This window comes from Anguilla anguilla, chromosome 19 (assembly GCF_013347855.1).
Source record: "Anguilla anguilla isolate fAngAng1 chromosome 19, fAngAng1.pri, whole genome shotgun sequence".
Classification (NCBI taxonomy): Eukaryota; Metazoa; Chordata; class Actinopteri; order Anguilliformes; family Anguillidae; genus Anguilla; species Anguilla anguilla.
The window spans coordinates 14,572,487-14,588,496 of record NC_049219.1 but is presented as its reverse complement, the minus strand read 5'-3'; the positions used below and the strand labels follow the sequence as shown (position 1 = coordinate 14,588,496).

General features: G+C 46.4%; 1 protein-coding gene across 9 annotated transcripts in view; it reads left to right on the top strand.

Annotated features, from left to right (window-relative positions):
* The first annotated feature begins 689 nt into the window (after positions 1–689).
* Positions 690–16,010, top strand: part of c2cd5 (C2 calcium dependent domain containing 5) — a 30,657-nt gene continuing 15,336 nt past the window's right edge. For 3 of the 9 annotated variants that reach the window (XM_035401927.1, XM_035401925.1, XM_035401924.1), the window contains exons 1-10: positions 690–1,023; positions 1,984–2,078; positions 2,189–2,275; positions 2,620–2,791; positions 3,162–3,257; positions 3,729–3,884; positions 4,462–4,663; positions 7,743–7,894; positions 11,373–11,461; positions 13,320–13,428. In XM_035401927.1, coding sequence (XP_035257818.1) covers positions 1,989–2,078; positions 2,189–2,275; positions 2,620–2,791; positions 3,162–3,257; positions 3,729–3,884; positions 4,462–4,663; positions 7,743–7,894; positions 11,373–11,461; positions 13,320–13,428 — 1,153 coding nt within the window. In that variant the 5' untranslated portion in view covers positions 690–1,023; positions 1,984–1,988. The other 6 variants (XM_035401929.1, XM_035401926.1, XM_035401923.1 and 3 more) reach the window with 5 other exon arrangements.

Sequence of the window (16,010 nt, the reverse complement as noted above, 5' to 3'; positions counted from 1 at the left end):
CAAATGCAGACATCATCACCTGCTACCCGTTATACAAATGCGGTCAATTATTTTGGATTACAGTGGTCAAATTTAAATTTATTTTTTACTCGTAAAACATTGTTAAGATATAAAAGATATTTGTGTGTGATACTATATGCAAAGTCATGGATGGCCACTGTAAACTAAGTGACAGTATAACTAAGCGTCAGTAATCAGTTTTGACCCACTGAATGCACGTAAAATAACACGACACTTGGCATGCTTAAGGATTGAGCTCTCTGCTAATTTACTGTTCTTCAGACGGCTTAAATATCATGTTGTACCACTTCAAGGCGTGATAACTGAGACTGCTTAGGTTACTTAAATAAAAAACAAAGATTCTTCTCTGCCCTACCAGAAACCTTAAGCCATGATGGCACATCAGGGGGTTTACAATTTAGATCATGGATTGTTGCAATCCATTACGCATTAAGTTTCCCAGGTTATTTTATGAAAGCGTTTTAAAAAAAGGACTATCACACATACTATCTGAAGAAATTATATTTGGTCAATTGCGAGAGGTTCTTCTTAACATAATGGAACTCCTTGGCCAATTTGACGTCTGGCTTGTCATTTAACTTACATTTTAACATTTTGAACGAAAAAGAAAATAAGACAGCGGAAGTAATACATATTCTCCCGGAAGTTATTGGTTTTTTAATTGACATTCAACGCTACCGTTGGTGGTGTTGCCAGCGCAGTGCGCCGCGCGACTCTCAGGTAGTGTGAGAGAAGGATTACCTGAGTATTTCCCAAAAGTTTACGTTGATTTATCTTGCTAACTATGTTTCATAGTTTGAGAAAACACATTGAAATAAGCTCGTAAATCGTTATACCATGTAGCAAAAAACTGGATAATACATTACGAAACCGTCTGATAAACTGAAGATCCACCTTTTCACATTCATGTTATGGGCAAGAAGAGGAGGTCAAGCGGACAGTGTCAATAATGTACGGTTGAAGCGAAGCTTCTTGCGGATATCTTGTGTGACATAGTTTCAGGTAGTAATATTTTGAATGACATTTCATTTATTTAATTAACGAGCTACCTGTTCGTGTGTTTGTTTGTTTAGCTAGGCAGCTAACGGTGCCATTACTTTTATTTAGCTATATTGCTAGCTAACTTTAGCTAGCACGAGCTAGTAACTTAGGCGACAAATGTTCTTCGCGGCAGGCCCTTCCCACCTTAGAGCGCGAGCTACAGTAGCCAACACAAACTGCAGTTCAGTGCGATTTCGGCTTTTCCCGTTATCTTAACATTAGGTCTTCATTACAATATGCATGGGTATCTAATTAGAAACTGCTATGAACCCATGTGCAACGAGTGACAAATGTACTATATTCTGCGACAAGCTAGAACCCTAGCGTGTTGTTTGCTCGCAAGTGTTAGCTAGCACTTTCTGTCAGGAGACCGAGACTGCTCATTTCGATAATGCTGTATACCGTTGCTCTTTTTACTTGCTTGCTAATGAATTGTAACGTGTAACATTTTCGTATTTTTTATTTGGTATTTTTTACGTGAGCTACAAATGGTGTCGCATGTTTTGGTTGCTAGCTAACGTTAGATAGTTAGCAAAAGATGATGCTTTGACTGCAGAAAATGTAGCTTAGCTACTTGCGCTAATTGCGTCTGTCAAAAACATCTGTGAGGCACCCACGTGCTCCTGTGTTGTCAAGACACCGATTCCTGGATATTAATTAATTCAGCGCTAACGTCCCGTGTAATGCACCTGTAACATCAAGGCACGTATGACTGCAACGCAAGAGTGTCAGTTAAATGTCAAAATTTAAATGCACCTGTGCAAGACAACTAGTTCGCAGCTACAAGACAAGACGCCGGTAAGATGTTAACTTCGAGAACGCACGGCTAATTAATTGCGCACATCTTGCCGTGTCATAAATCTAATAAATCATAAATCTAAAATGCTCTTTTCCCTTTTTCTGTGACCTTATCGACGGTAGTAACCATGCCGGGGAAACTGAAGGCCAAGATTGTGGCTGGGCGTCATTTGCCCGTTATGGACAGAGCAAGTGACCTGACAGACGCGTTCGTTGAGGTGAGTGTATCTAAGCGTCGCATCCTTTTTTCAAAGCAGTTTAACAACCATCATCTTCTTGGTAGCGCCTTGTTTTTTGCACAGGTAAAGTACAATCTTGCTTTCTGCAGGTAAAATTTGGAACCACAACCTTTAAAACCGACGTGTACCCAAAATCCCTTAACCCACAGTGGAACTCGGAGTGGTTCAAATTTGAGGTAAGTAATCTCATTCTTTCTGTTATTCCTATGTAGTAATACACTTTCCATTTGACATAGGTTCGAGGTAAAGTTTTTATAATGTGCTTCAGAGCCATCTTTTGTTGCATTTTCTCTGACTTTTTTGGATCATCATTTATAAAACAGTTGGTGAGAGCTTTAATTTTGCGTAAGGCATGTACTTGGACTACAGATCCAAATTAGTTCAAAGATTGTTGGCAAAAAAAAAAAAAATGTGTGGCACAACTTAGTATTTGTGCTTTGGCCATTTAGATGTGCAGTTTCTGATTGGTAAATGCAGAAAAAAGCAGTGAAATATTTGCCATTGAAACTGTGCAATCCAGGTGGATGATGAAGACTTGCAAGACGAGCCGTTGCAGATTACAGTGCTGGACCACGATACGTACAGTGCTAATGATGCCATAGGCAAGGTCTACATAGACATAGACCCTCTGCTATCGAACGAAGCTGCTACAGTCATCTCTGGGTGGTTCCCCATTTATGACACTATACACGGTGAGTGCAGTCTAACAAAGTAACTAATTTAATGTACTGTACATGTCAGTGTGTTTACTGAAGGTGTTTTTGTATTGTGGATTTTTAGGCCTATATCCTGTTATATTGTCCTTTGGAAATGTCTTTGGGCAATCTTGTTTCAAAAGCCCGGCATAAATGAAATTCATTGATATTATTATTATTATTATTATTATTTTTTTAATTCGTTCCTTACATATGTGAAGTTAGTGTCATATTCATATTTGATTTTGTTAGAACAAATCCCTTAGCAGTGTTCCAGTTCATGTTCTAGAACGCAGTATGAGTCTGTGTTTGGGTTCTGGAGGTGTGGAGCGCGCTCTCACGGCAGGTTGTTTTGACCATGTGAAAGGTATCCGTGGGGAGATTAATGTTCTTGTGAAGGTGGATCTCTTCAACGACCTGAACCGCTTCCGCCAATCGTCCTGCGGAGTCAAATTCCTCTGCAGTGAGTCTGAATTCATTTTCCCCTGGCTGCCTCTACCACAAGGATGAATGTGTCACTCTAATGAGATGTGCGGTTCCTGTTTTATGAATATATTTTTATGGTTGTTATTTCTGCATTTTATTGTCTAGTTATTTATTACATTTTGAAAAGCTTGGTGCATTTTGAGAGATTTATGGAAGCCCTAATACATGTTTCTGTAGTTTGAAACACCTCTGAACACTGTGGTGGAAAGGCTAATGGTCTGCTTAGTTAGAAAGGGGATGCTTTTGCTCCAAGATGGTTCAGAATGCTTATTTATCGGCTAAATCCTTGCCATGGGGCTGCAGTGTGGCTCACGCTGTCAGTCAGTGCTCCAGTGTGCGGGTGTATGGGTACGGCGCGGGTGTACGGGTACGGTGCGGGTGTACGGGTACGGTGCGGGTGTACGGGCTCCAGGCCGTTAAGAGTGACAGGCTGCGGGTCTCTCTGCAGCCACGTCCGTCCCCAGGTGCTACCGGGCGGCCACGGTGCACGGCTTCGTGGAGGAGCTGGTGGTGAACGAGGACCCGGAGTACCAGTGGATCGACCGCATCCGCACCCCCAGGGCCTCCAACGAGGCCCGGCAGAGGCTCATCTCTCTCATGTCCGGTACGGGACCGTCCCGCGTCACAGCAGAGTCCGCCCGCTGTGCACCCCCAAAGCGTCTGCCTTCAACAGGGCTCCCTGACCTGAGCACAGGAGAACCACAGGGTCCGCTGGTTTACCATGTCTGATTAAGCCTTTATCTCCTCTAGTGAAGCAGTTGAAGCAGACTGTTGAGTCGCATGTCCTGGTTTCTTGCATCTGAATTATTTGCATTACATTACATTACATTTCAGGCATTTAGTAGGTATCTTACCCAGAGCGACTTACACAACATTATCAATTAGCATCCATTTATGCAGCTGGATATATACTGAAGCAATGCAGGTTAAGGACCTTGCTCAAGGGTACAACGGCAGCATCCTACCTGGGAATTGAACCGGTGACCTTTAGGTTAGAAGGCCTGCTCCTTACCCATTATACTACACTGCCGCCCACGGTAGCCCACGGTGACAATGAAAGCCGGCGCGTCCTGTGGCTCTCCATGACCAGGGCTGGCGACCCCTGGCCTGGAAGGAGCCCTCAGGTGTGCAGCAGGTGAGGAGGCCCCTCGCCGTGCCCTAACGTCAGCTCCCTCCCGCAGGCGAGCTCCAGCGGAAGATCGGCCTGAAGGTGCTGGAGATGGGGGGCAACGCGGTGGTGGGCTACCTGCAGTGCTTCGACCTGGAGGGCGAGTCGGGCCTGGTGGTGCGCGCCATCGGGACGGCCTGCACCCTGGATAAGCTGAGTAACCCCTCCACGGCCGTCCCGCCCGCATGCAATTCCCCGTCCAAAGACATCAAAGAGTGAGTATGGGGCAGGTGGGCTCAGACACTCCCGCATGACAGAGATAAAGCACTGTGTGCATTTAAACCCCCCCCCCCGTCCTCCCCCCACACCCAACACTACTCCATCCTTTCAGTCCCCCGCCCCCCACCTTCCTGCCCTGTCCACCTATTCATGGGAAATCAAGGGCTGCCTGTTTACTGATCTCAGCAAGAAGATTCTTGATAGATTTAAGTGTTTGAAAAATGATTTAGTTCTTAAAAAGTATATATTTAAAATATATATATATATATATATATTTAAAAACAACTTTGTTGCTGAAATGACAGATTCACAGCACTGGTACATCTGTATTGGGTAGTGACTGTACTGTGTTATGTAACATTAGAACTCTGAAGCCCTACCGATTAACTAAATTATACATTTACATCCCTGGCTCCTGATACCTGCAGCACCAGGGACTGAGCTAGAAGCCTTTATGTTCCACACAAACATACCTGCCCTGAACACGCTCCTGTTTGCCCCTGGGGCATACGGTCACACACTTACCTGCCCTGAACACGCTCCTGTTTGCCCCTGGGGCATAAGGTCACACACTTACCTGCCCTGAACATGCACCTGTTTGCCCCTGGGGCATAAGGTCACACACTTACCTGCCCTGAACACGCTCCTGTTTGCCCCTGGGGCATGAGGTCACACACTTACCTGCCCTGAACAAGCACCTGTTTGCCCCTGGGGCATAAGGTCACACACTTACCTGCCCTGAACACGCTCCTGTTTGCCCCTGGCGCTCCAGGCCTTGCATGCCCAGCCCACCTGTTGCATGACCGATCTCCCGATTTGCAGCTGCATGCTTGGATGGAGGAAATGGAGGAATTGATAATTGATATAAGATATCATTTTTGGCCAGATCCAGTGTACCTCAGTGTTCAGATAACCCGGGCCTGTAGCTCTAATGTTGCAGGTCTGACTCCCAGCAGGATGCTGCTGCTGTTCCCTCAGCATGAATGTCTTCAGTAAAATATTCAGCTGTATCAGTGAATATAAATGTGTGTGTGATGTGCGCGAGGCTCTCTGCACCACTAGAGGGTACGAAATCTTAGCTTTGCGGTGCAGGCTAGTCACTGGGCAGCCACCTGTTTCCAGCGTGCCCGTCTGGGTTGTGCATACTGCATTGCTAGCCTCAGAATACAGTTTTTATAGGATAACGGGAGCTGAAAGGGAATTTTGAAATCATTAATTTAGAAATGAGGCAGTGTAAAAGGTGGAGGCAGTAAAAGATGGAGGTAGTGTACTGTAAGAGATGGAGGCAGGAGGCAGTGTGGTGGGCTGGGGACAGTGCGGAGTGCTGCTGATGCAGGTGTCTGTAGCTGGTGTGCGTTTGCAGCACACAGGCTGGGGGGAGCAGGATGTGTGCATGCACAGCGCACCCTGCTGGCTGTCTGCCTGCATGATTAAGCATTTGTGACAGTGCCGCTGGGAGTCCAATAATAGCCTGTCTGGAGGGCGTTGTGATGCAGCGTCCCCCGCGGATCTGTCTCCTGCTCTGTGTTTCCTGCTGCCACCTGCATGCTTCCTGTTTGCGTCTGCAGAAACGTCTGCTCTGAGTCAGCTGTGCGGGTGGGGGGGGGCGGGGGGTACAGGTACAGGTGTGCTGTATCGGTCCCCTCTGTTTGCAGCCTCCGGGTGGTGAACTCTTTTGCCAGGAGGGCCTGATCGGGTCGGGTGGGGGGGAGGGGTTAAACAAAAGGCACTTCTCTTTTTCCTCCTCTTCTAGTTCTTCTTTTTCTTCTCCTCTTCCTCCTCCTCCTCTTCTTTTCTTTTCTCTGCGATGTGTGCGTGCGTGCGTGTGTGTGTGCGCGTGCATGCATGTCTGTGTGTGTGTGTGTGTGTGCGTGTGCGTGTGCGTGTGCGTGTGCGTGTGCGTGTGCGTGTGCGTGTGCGTGTGCGTGCTTGTCTCCCTCCTCCTCTCCTCTACGGCTGGCCGTGGTTCTCAGGTCTCCGCTGGCTCACGCTCCCGGGCTGGGATGCCGCTCGACCCACAGCAGCCCTGTTCACGCCGCGTCCGGCTCGCGCCTCTCTCAGAACTTCTCTGTGTCTGTCCCCACCCTCATCTTCACGGGTATGAGACTGCGTAGGCACAGGAGCCTGGGAGAGCACAGGCCCCTCACTGTGTTGCCAGGCAGGCAGAGTAGGCAGGTACCCCGGTTCTCCAGCCCCTGTCTGCCCCTAGAACACCCCCCCCCTCCCCCCCCCCCCACCCGCCCACGAACCTACCCCGCCCACTTTTCCACCGCCAGGTGGGGAGGGCTGTGCCATCACCAGCTTCAGAGTCCTTCAGCTTTCAAAGCATGGCCCATTGGCTGAGCACAAGCTGGGTGCCTGTACTCGCCCCCCCCCGCCCATCCCACAAAAAAATAGTTGCCCCTCCAGGTACAGTATGTAATTCCATTTGACCTTATTTGCCAAGGTCGACCAGTCAGAACGATGACATCAACATCAGTATTACTTTCTGGTCCATTTGCAGCCATTGGTTTTTTTTTTTTTTTTTTGTTTCTTCAGTCTGGGGCATTTTTTATTTTTATTTATTATATTTCCTTAGTTTTCTATTATTGTGGCCCAGATAACTAAAAGGACAGAAAAATGATTCCGATCTGCCTGATTGATTTTTTGCTTTGGTGAGCTGAAACAAATGCTTTGCATTTCGCTTTTCTTTTTTCCCACATTAACCCATTTTTTATTTTTATTGATGTTGTTTCGTTTCTTTTCCGAGTTGCGTTGCTTTTTTCCGAATCGGCCATCATTCCTTCTTCTGCAATTCCACCGGCAAGCAGTCACCCCCTCCCAGAACTGCCCAATGTTCCAGCCTACAGACACACACACGCACCCTCACACACACGCACCCACACACACTCACAAACGAGCAGACCCACTCTCAAATGGGGATCTCAGGGTGACTCCCCCCCCCTCCTCCTCCTCCTCCTCTTCCTCCTCGTCCTCCTCCTCCTCCTCCTGTCTGTGGGTCGGTCCCGCTCTTTCCCCCCGGGTCTCCGCGGCAACGGTGGCGATACTGAATGTGTTTCCACCTTCTTCTGGCAGGCTTCCCTTCAGCGAAGACCCCAACCCTAATACTCACTCATCTGGACCCTCCACCCCAATGAAAACCCAAACTTATTCCTTTTCACCCTCCAAGTCCTACAGCCGACAGTCTTCCTCCTCTGACACAGATTTGAGTTTGACACCTAAAACTGGTAAGGCACCTGCCACCGCTTGGTGTTTTGTGCTTATTTTTTATTTATTTTGAGTTTTTTTGGTTTCCATTGCATTTCCTCATCCATCTGCTTGTCTGCACTCCCCCCCCCATGATTACGTTTTTTGTTTTTTTAATTTTTGTGTGAAACAGACTCCAGTTTGTCAAGCTTGAAAGTTTTGCATTGCATTTAATTACAAAGAGACCTGGAGCTTAATATGTGATTAAAATGATTTGCCGCGCTGTTTTCCCTTTGTAACTTCAGTTTTATATTTAGTCAACTGTACAACATTTACCATGTGAGTGTTGCTAATCTAAAAAGAAATACTGTTTTACTTCTGTTACCAAACGTACTCACTGATGTTTTGGAATACCTGATAATGGCTTGATGATTGGAAAATAAGACTTGGAGTGTGTTTTTTATTTTTTTCATTTCTTATTTTTGTGTTCCTGAAACTCTTAAAAGGTGGGCTAACTGTGATTTTAGCAGCAACGCTTGAAGTGTTGTTCCTTGTTTTTGCCAAACAATGCATTTTCTATTGGCTCAGACCATAATGCCAAATAATAGCTTTCAACCGGGCGTTCCTGTTTGAGACGTAACATTGTGTAATTGGCAGCAGACGCAGGCCCCACCTTCTAACAGTTCTTCGCTGCATCAGTTGATAAAGACACAATTGGGCAATGTGATACTGTGTGCACAGCATTACCATGCGCTGTTGAAGAGACGGCACCCCCATTCCAAATCCGCCATCACTGTGTCGTGTCGCGTGGCCGTTTGTGATGAGTGTGCCTCTGAGTCTTTGCGGAGTCCCTCACGGTACCGTCGGTAACCCTGGTAACCGAGTGCATCATTTAAAAAATAAAAAAAAAACAAAAAAAAAATGGGGGGGGGGGGGGAACCTCAGAGTGTGGCCTCCAGCAGTTTCATGGTGGGGCGTTGTCCCCTGCGGTCCCAAAATTGGCATAATGAGGCTGGAATAAGCCGCTTCTCGCTGCTCACTGCCAGTCTTTGTGACTGACCCTTTCCTCTTTGCTCTTGTGTCTTTTTATAATGTATGCAATTTGCCTTCCCCCCCCACCCCCACCTCCCCGTCCCATCTCATTTTGTCCCTACCCCAGCTATTTTATTCCAACTCCCATCTGTTACCATTTAATTTCTCCCTTTCTCCCCCACCCCCAGCTCCCCAGCCATGCTCAGCCTGTACCTTCCAGTTTCTCTGTCACTCTCATGATCTTGTGATCCTTTCATTCTTCTCTTTTTCTACACCTTCTTTTCTTTTCTTTTTGTTTTGTTCTTTTTTCTTCTCCATCCCAGCAGCCAGGCCCCCCAAGGGGCCCAGGATTTTCCTGTGTCCCAGCTCCCCCGTCCTGCCCACCGACTTCCCGCCCATTTACTCAAACGCTTTGCGCCTGCTCCCCGGGTCAGATCCGGGCCGGGGGCTGCACCCTGTCCCGTTCTCCAGCCGCCAAAGCCCCGCTGGGCTCAGAAAGAGTGTCTCTTTCAGTGAGGACCTGCTACAGGCGGCCTCTGGTAGGACACGCCCATTTATGCAAATTCTCTAGCTGCCCTAACAACAAGCACCGCCCCCCCGTTTGGCCCCTGACCCCACCCCCCCTGCTCCGGACTTGCCATAACAACTGATCGCACTTGGTTTGATGAGGAAAAAATGAAACGGAAAAACACTACATTTTTCTAAAATGTTTTTTTTTTTTCTTTTTTTTTTTCCTATTTATTTTTATGCATTATTTTCACGGTATTAGTTCATATTTTCTTTCATAATTTTACTCAACCATTTACCATTAACTGTCACCATGGTTACTTGTTTGGTCAGTACACCAGTGAAGTTGGAGACCACTACCTCTATCCCAGTTTTATGTTCAGAATATGTGCAGTATATTCATTATTCATGCATATTCTATCAAAAGCATTTGTTTTCATGACATCCGCTCCTACTTTATGGTTGTTTGGAGTTTGGAGTTTGTCACCTTGTTAATGCTGCCTTCCAGCACCCCCAATTAACTAGGCAGACCTAAGCCCCATTGTTTTTATTTCTCACATGAAACAAAATCCAGGAATTTATTAAAGCAATATATTAAAACTATAAATTGGAGATTGTTTTGCATGAAATCTCTCTTTGCTACTGCATCTTTGATGAACAGTTCAAACCAGAGCACAGGACAACTGTAATTATAATAATCAGAACCAGATTATCATACGGTGTCATACAGTATTATGCAGGTAATTACATACATTTTGGGGGATATTTTTTGACATTTTTGCAGTCCTTGTACATTAGTGAGCTAGTTGTTAGTGAATGCTAGCAGCCTGAACAGAAGCAGTTTTTTTTTTATTTGACACTGCTGGCTAAATAGCCATGGTTATACTGGCAAGGTTTTACTCCCAGGTGTTCTGGAATGTGGGCAGGTGGAACTTTAGATACACGTTTAGAATGTTTTAGAGCAAGCATTCTGTGGAATTCCACGGTCACGTGGCCAAGCCTCTGCTGCTCGGGTTTTGGCCTGAATAGGAAAGCTGAAAGAGCTGCAGTGGAGCAGGGGGAATGACTGCGTGGCAGGGCTTCTTCACATACTGCTGGAGACGGGTGGAGGCAGGCCCACTGCCGAGTGAACCTTCGACCAAAAATCTCATTACGTTTACAGGCGAAATTAAATTCAGGCGAAAATTTGCGATATCAGTCCTGGAATGTATTGTTTTTGGTTTAAAGAAAAAAGAAAGATACCGTAGAACAATGGGGCTTAGGAAGTTCAGTGGAAAGTCACATTAAGACTCTTAGCTAACCGCAGAGTGAATCCTGCTCAACGTTTTTTTCTGTTACCGATTTCTTTCAATGCCCTTTTACGTTGCCACGTGGATTCTGAACGTACCAAGGGGACCAAGTGCTTGTGCAAATGACAGTTCATATCTAATTCACGATATATTCGCTAATTTACCTCTGGTATCACTAGCTGCCTTATTTACCCATTTCCCATTTGTGCTAAACGTGTTTTTCCCCAGTAGCCCTGAGTATGCAGTTTAGCCTGTGTTTAGTGTTTCACATACCAAAGTCAATATTTAAGATCTAACTGCTGGAACAGACAGAATCTGCTGAGGTGAACTGTTAAGCTAGGATTGGTGAGTTAAATATTTCAGAGATTTCCCAGAATCTCTTCATTTAGTGTTGTGTTGTAGTATATTTCCTCACTATCAAAAGGCAGAGTTAGTCTTTAGTTGTGCGATGGACAGTGGATACGTATTGGTGGATGCAATTATGTTTCTGTAGAATCATCACAGATAGGTCTTGATTCAGTGTTCAGAAAGAAGCTTGTGTTTGTGCGTGTGTGTGTGCATGAATAGTGTTAGAAGTGCATCCATCTGTTTGTGTTCATGCAGGTGTGTTTGTGCTTGTGTGTGTTAGAGAGGGAGGTGTGCGTGTGCGTGAGTGTGTGTGTGTGTGTGTAAAAGCTGTGGTCTCCTGCAGGAATGGGCAGTGGAGGCAGTGCGGGGAAGGAAGGCGGGCCTCTGAAGACCCTGCTGAGACAGCAGACCCAATCAGCACTGGAGCAGAGGGTACGACCTGGCAACCCACATACACACACACACACACCACACACACACACACACACACACACACACCACACACACACACACACACTCACACACACACACACACACACACACACACACACACACACTCACACACCCACACACCCACACACACACACACACACTCACACACACACACACACACGCTCACACACACACCCTGCAGAGTCAGTGTGCTGCAGAGCAGTCGGAGCTGCTTCCTGTGTGTTGTGCTTTGGCATTCCACCCACAGTCCCTCATGTCTGCTAAGACTTGGTGGCGGTGGTCAGTAAATGTGCTGTTGTGCTGTTCTTTTGGCTTTTAAAGATTGAAACCACAGTGTTTTCTCTGAGCAGTCTCAGCTTGCTCGGGTTCGAGAGGCTCAATAACGTGTTTCTCCATCCTCTTGTTCTCTCTGGGATTCAGGGAGCTTCCTCCTCTGGTATATTTGTTAGGACACGGGTATGTTGTCAAAACCACCGCGTGACTATTTTCTGTGTTTCAAAACGACTCCTCATTTATTATTTATTTTTTATTTTTGTCGCATTTTCTCTTTCCCTCACATCCAAGATGAGAAGTCTGAACTTCCCCGAGGAAGGGGCGGTTTATTTTTGGATGCCCGAGTTCGATCCCTCCAGTTTTCCTTTATCGTTCTCACACCTCCCATTCAGCGGTTCAGCGGCGACCTGTGCACCTGGCTGAGCCGCTCTGAATGCTGGTTGTCATGGCAACGGCTGTTTTCCTCCTAGCAGGAACGTTCTGTGTCGGCTGTTGCCCAATATGGAGCTGCTGCTTTTAGTAATAATTACTGGCCTCCAGTGTCACAGAGACCCTTTGGTTTGATTTTGCATGATTATTTAGCATTTGTATCATGCAGCCTGCGTAATATCAATGTTGCCATGCAAACGGTTGCATTCTGTTGGACCTGGCCTGGTAGCTTCTGAACATCATAACATGTTTGAAGACGAGCAAACTAAATAGCACCACTGATTATTGTTTTGCCCCCCCCTCCCCCCTCTTTGGAATAGATCAGTTTAATATTTTTGTTATAATTGGTGAGAGCACTTAGCAACTCACAAAATGACAGTTTCACTACCAGTGTAAATTAACAAGAGACTGTCTTCAAAGGCCGCGTGGTAGCTTGCCCAGCCAATAGCAGGCAGCAGAGACGTGGGTTACAGGAGCACGGTAATCCCTAATCTCTCCAAATGGATTAAAGTCACTTAAACAGAGTCAGCAGCCCCAGGGCTAAAAATACCGTTTGAATTGATGCTCTCTCAGACTCCCTGGGGTGTCAGCGGCCGTGGCACTGCGCGGCCCGGTCCGGGGGTGGCACTGCGCGCTGTTCTATAACGGCGCTCGGGTGCTTCTCCAGTGTGCAGAGACCGAGCTGAACGCGCGCTGTGGAGCGCAGGCGTTTCGGCCGCCGCCCGACCCTGGGGGGGGGGAACGCCCTTCTGCTCGCTCACGTCTCCTCTGCATGACGCCCCCGAGAAGGATTTCCTCCTCAATCCTTCTTTCTCTCTTTTTCGTGGTTGGATTTGAAAAACGGGGAGCCATCTTTTTTTTCTTTTTCCTTTTTTTTTTTTTAATTTGAAAGGCTGCAGCTTTATGCTTTGCACGCAGGTCGCAGTGCTAGCATTAAACATGTGTGGCATTTTAAAAAGTGAAAAAGAAAGAAAGAAAGATGAGCTTTCAAAATCAGCTTTGCTGTGTGTCTTTTTTTTTGTTGCATATATGCGTTGTGGTTCAGCCTGCGGACCACTGTACAGTTTTGGGGCGGTTAGTGTGGTGCTGCTCGGGTTCGAGTCTCACCCCTGTCTCCTCCTCCCTTGTCCCGCAGGAGTTCCCCTTCTTCACCCTCACCTCCTTTCCGCCCGGCTTCCTGATCCACGTCGGGGGTGTGGTCAGCGCCCGGTCGGTCAAACTCCTGGACCGCATCCACAACCCCGGTAGGTGAAACCCGACTCTGTGCCTGTCTTCTCTCCAGGATGCATGCTGCCCCCCCCCCCCCCCCCCCAGCCCATGTGGAGACACTCCCCCTTCGCCAGATGTTCTGTTTTTGACAGTCACGTGAAGGGGGCTTGTGTTACGGGAGCATTCTCAGATGGTGTGACTGGGGTGAGGGTACGAGAGGGGGCGGGGGAGAGGTAGAAGGGTTACTCTGGTACTTTTGGGGGAGATTCCGGTCTTTCCGTTAAGGAGGGAGGGAGTTCTGAAGCAGTGAGTTTTTGAAATGAACTCCAGGCCAGGGTACACAGTTTGCACCCGAGTTCCCCGCTTGGGAGAGGGAATGCCAGGCTGTGAATCTGGAGTGTGAGGAAAGCAATGTGACCAAACACAGGTTAATTTGCATGTGACCCTAGTTCCTAACATCTGAACATGCGTACCTACTGAAGCAGGTGAGGCATGATGTGGCATTATTGGATTCTTGTTAAAGTTACCCTTCAAGGACAAAGAGCACTGTGCTAAGATTGAACAGAGCCTCTCTCTCTATTTCTCTTTCCCTTTTTCCCTCTATCTTTCTTTCTGACTGCTTTCTCCTGGATAAGCCTGTGATTAACTCTGTTGTCTGTGTCTTTGCAGTTCCTGTGGAGTGTTGTTGTCCAGTGTTGTGCTCTCGTTTGTAGTTTGTTTGTGTCTTTTTTTTCCTCTCTCTTTCTTTTTCTTTCTCTTTCTCTTTCTCGTTCTCTCTCCCTTTCTCTTCGGCTCCTTTGTAACCGCTGCACTAATTTGCTGTTTTGAACTCAGCCGTGGGTAACACCAGATCATACAAACTGCTAGACTGGAATAGTGTCACTGCAGGTACTTTCCTGTTCTCCTTCAGTATTGCACATACCCACAGAAGCTATGGCAGCTCAGTGAAGTTCCCACGTGCCTAGGAGCTGAGAGGTGCAGGAGAAAAACGTCCGCTTTTATTTATTTATTTTTTATTTTTATTATTTTTTTCTTGAATTTTGAATTGGTGATTGGGCATTGCGTTCCCCCCGCACAGAAGCCTGCCAGGGGTGTCATGATGTGGCTTTGATTTCTGGTGTCTGTGCTTGCGGCCAGTAGAGCTGCAGCACAATGGAAGAAGTATTGCTGGGCACAGAGAATTGTGCATTAAGTAAAAAAATAAAAACATTTTTAAATGGTGAATCTCTACTATTGCTATTAGTCTAACACCAATGCGCAACTTTTGTTCTCCTAAAATCTGGGCGGACAGAGATGGTCTCAGGTTGTGTCAGACGTGTAACACCCTGACCTTTTGCAGAATCCTAAACGGCTTTATTTCTTAACGGCGCTGCACCCAGTTCTCTCCGATCGCCGCAATGCTTACAGACGCCCGAAACCCTGGTGAAATTGGGTGCATTTCCTAACGCGTTCGGCATTGAAATCCAGGGAAGTTTTAAAGATCATTTCTGGGGATTTGTCCTCGGTGCATTGCAAGATGAGTGCTCTGAGTTTATTGTGTTATATCTCAGAGCTTAATGAGATTTCCCTCTGGGGGCCTCTGCTCTAAGATGGGGGCTAATCCCGTTCACTCTGCAATAGACAGCAGGACGAGGGCCTTTCATCCCTGGTAAACAGACGCGCAGAGCAGGCGCAGCCGGGAAGTGATTAGCATCAAGCGAGTAATCAGAAGCATACAGTTCTGCTCGTGCAGTAGCATGCATCCTGCAAAATGTGTTCCTGCAAAAACATTTTCACGAACACAGCAGGAGTCTGAGCTCAGGCAATTGTGCCTGTATGCAGTGCATAGCCAGTTTAACGCTGTGAGGTAAGAGGACACCTGATTTATGCAAAGATTGACATCAGATTTCATTTGGAATGGTTATTTAAAAAACTAAACGGACACATTGCTCATCACCAATTCTCTAATATTGTAAAATTCGAGTCAATGCCTGCCTAATACTCTTTTTTTTTTTTTGTAACATAGATGATGACTTCCTTATTACAGTATGAAACGTGGCACTTGGGCAATTAATAAGTATCAGAGAAATAAAAATACCCTGCATATAATCAATAAGTTGATTAAATTCAGTGTATAAATTCAGTAAACTGGCATCACCAGTGATTTGACACTACTGCCCGTACGGTTTCTAATTTGCTGTAGCCTGTGCAGATTTGTTAAACATGGCTGTTGTAGACTGGCATGGATAAAGCATCCCCATGGCTGAGGTTTCTGATCTCTTGAAAATATTTTAAGAGCTTTCGTCTCTCCCTAACTTTACCGTCCATTTTGCGCTGTGTACCTGCTTTAAACCCGTTCTCTTTGAACCTGGCTTTGAAGTCTCTGGCGTTCGCCTGCGTCGTTCGCGTGGCAGAGCCAAGCGTAATGAGACGGGGAGGGAAACGTCACCTTCAGACGAATGGGTAGATTCACAAAAGGGTGATGCATTTATTTAATTGGAGGAAACGTTTACATTTTTTGTTAAGTGAGGACAGGAATTGTAGATATTCAAAATCACCTTTTATCTTAGAAAGTAAAGATTTTGCAGTTGATGGATATGTACATTACCACTAATAAAAGATGCTTCAGTTGCATCAG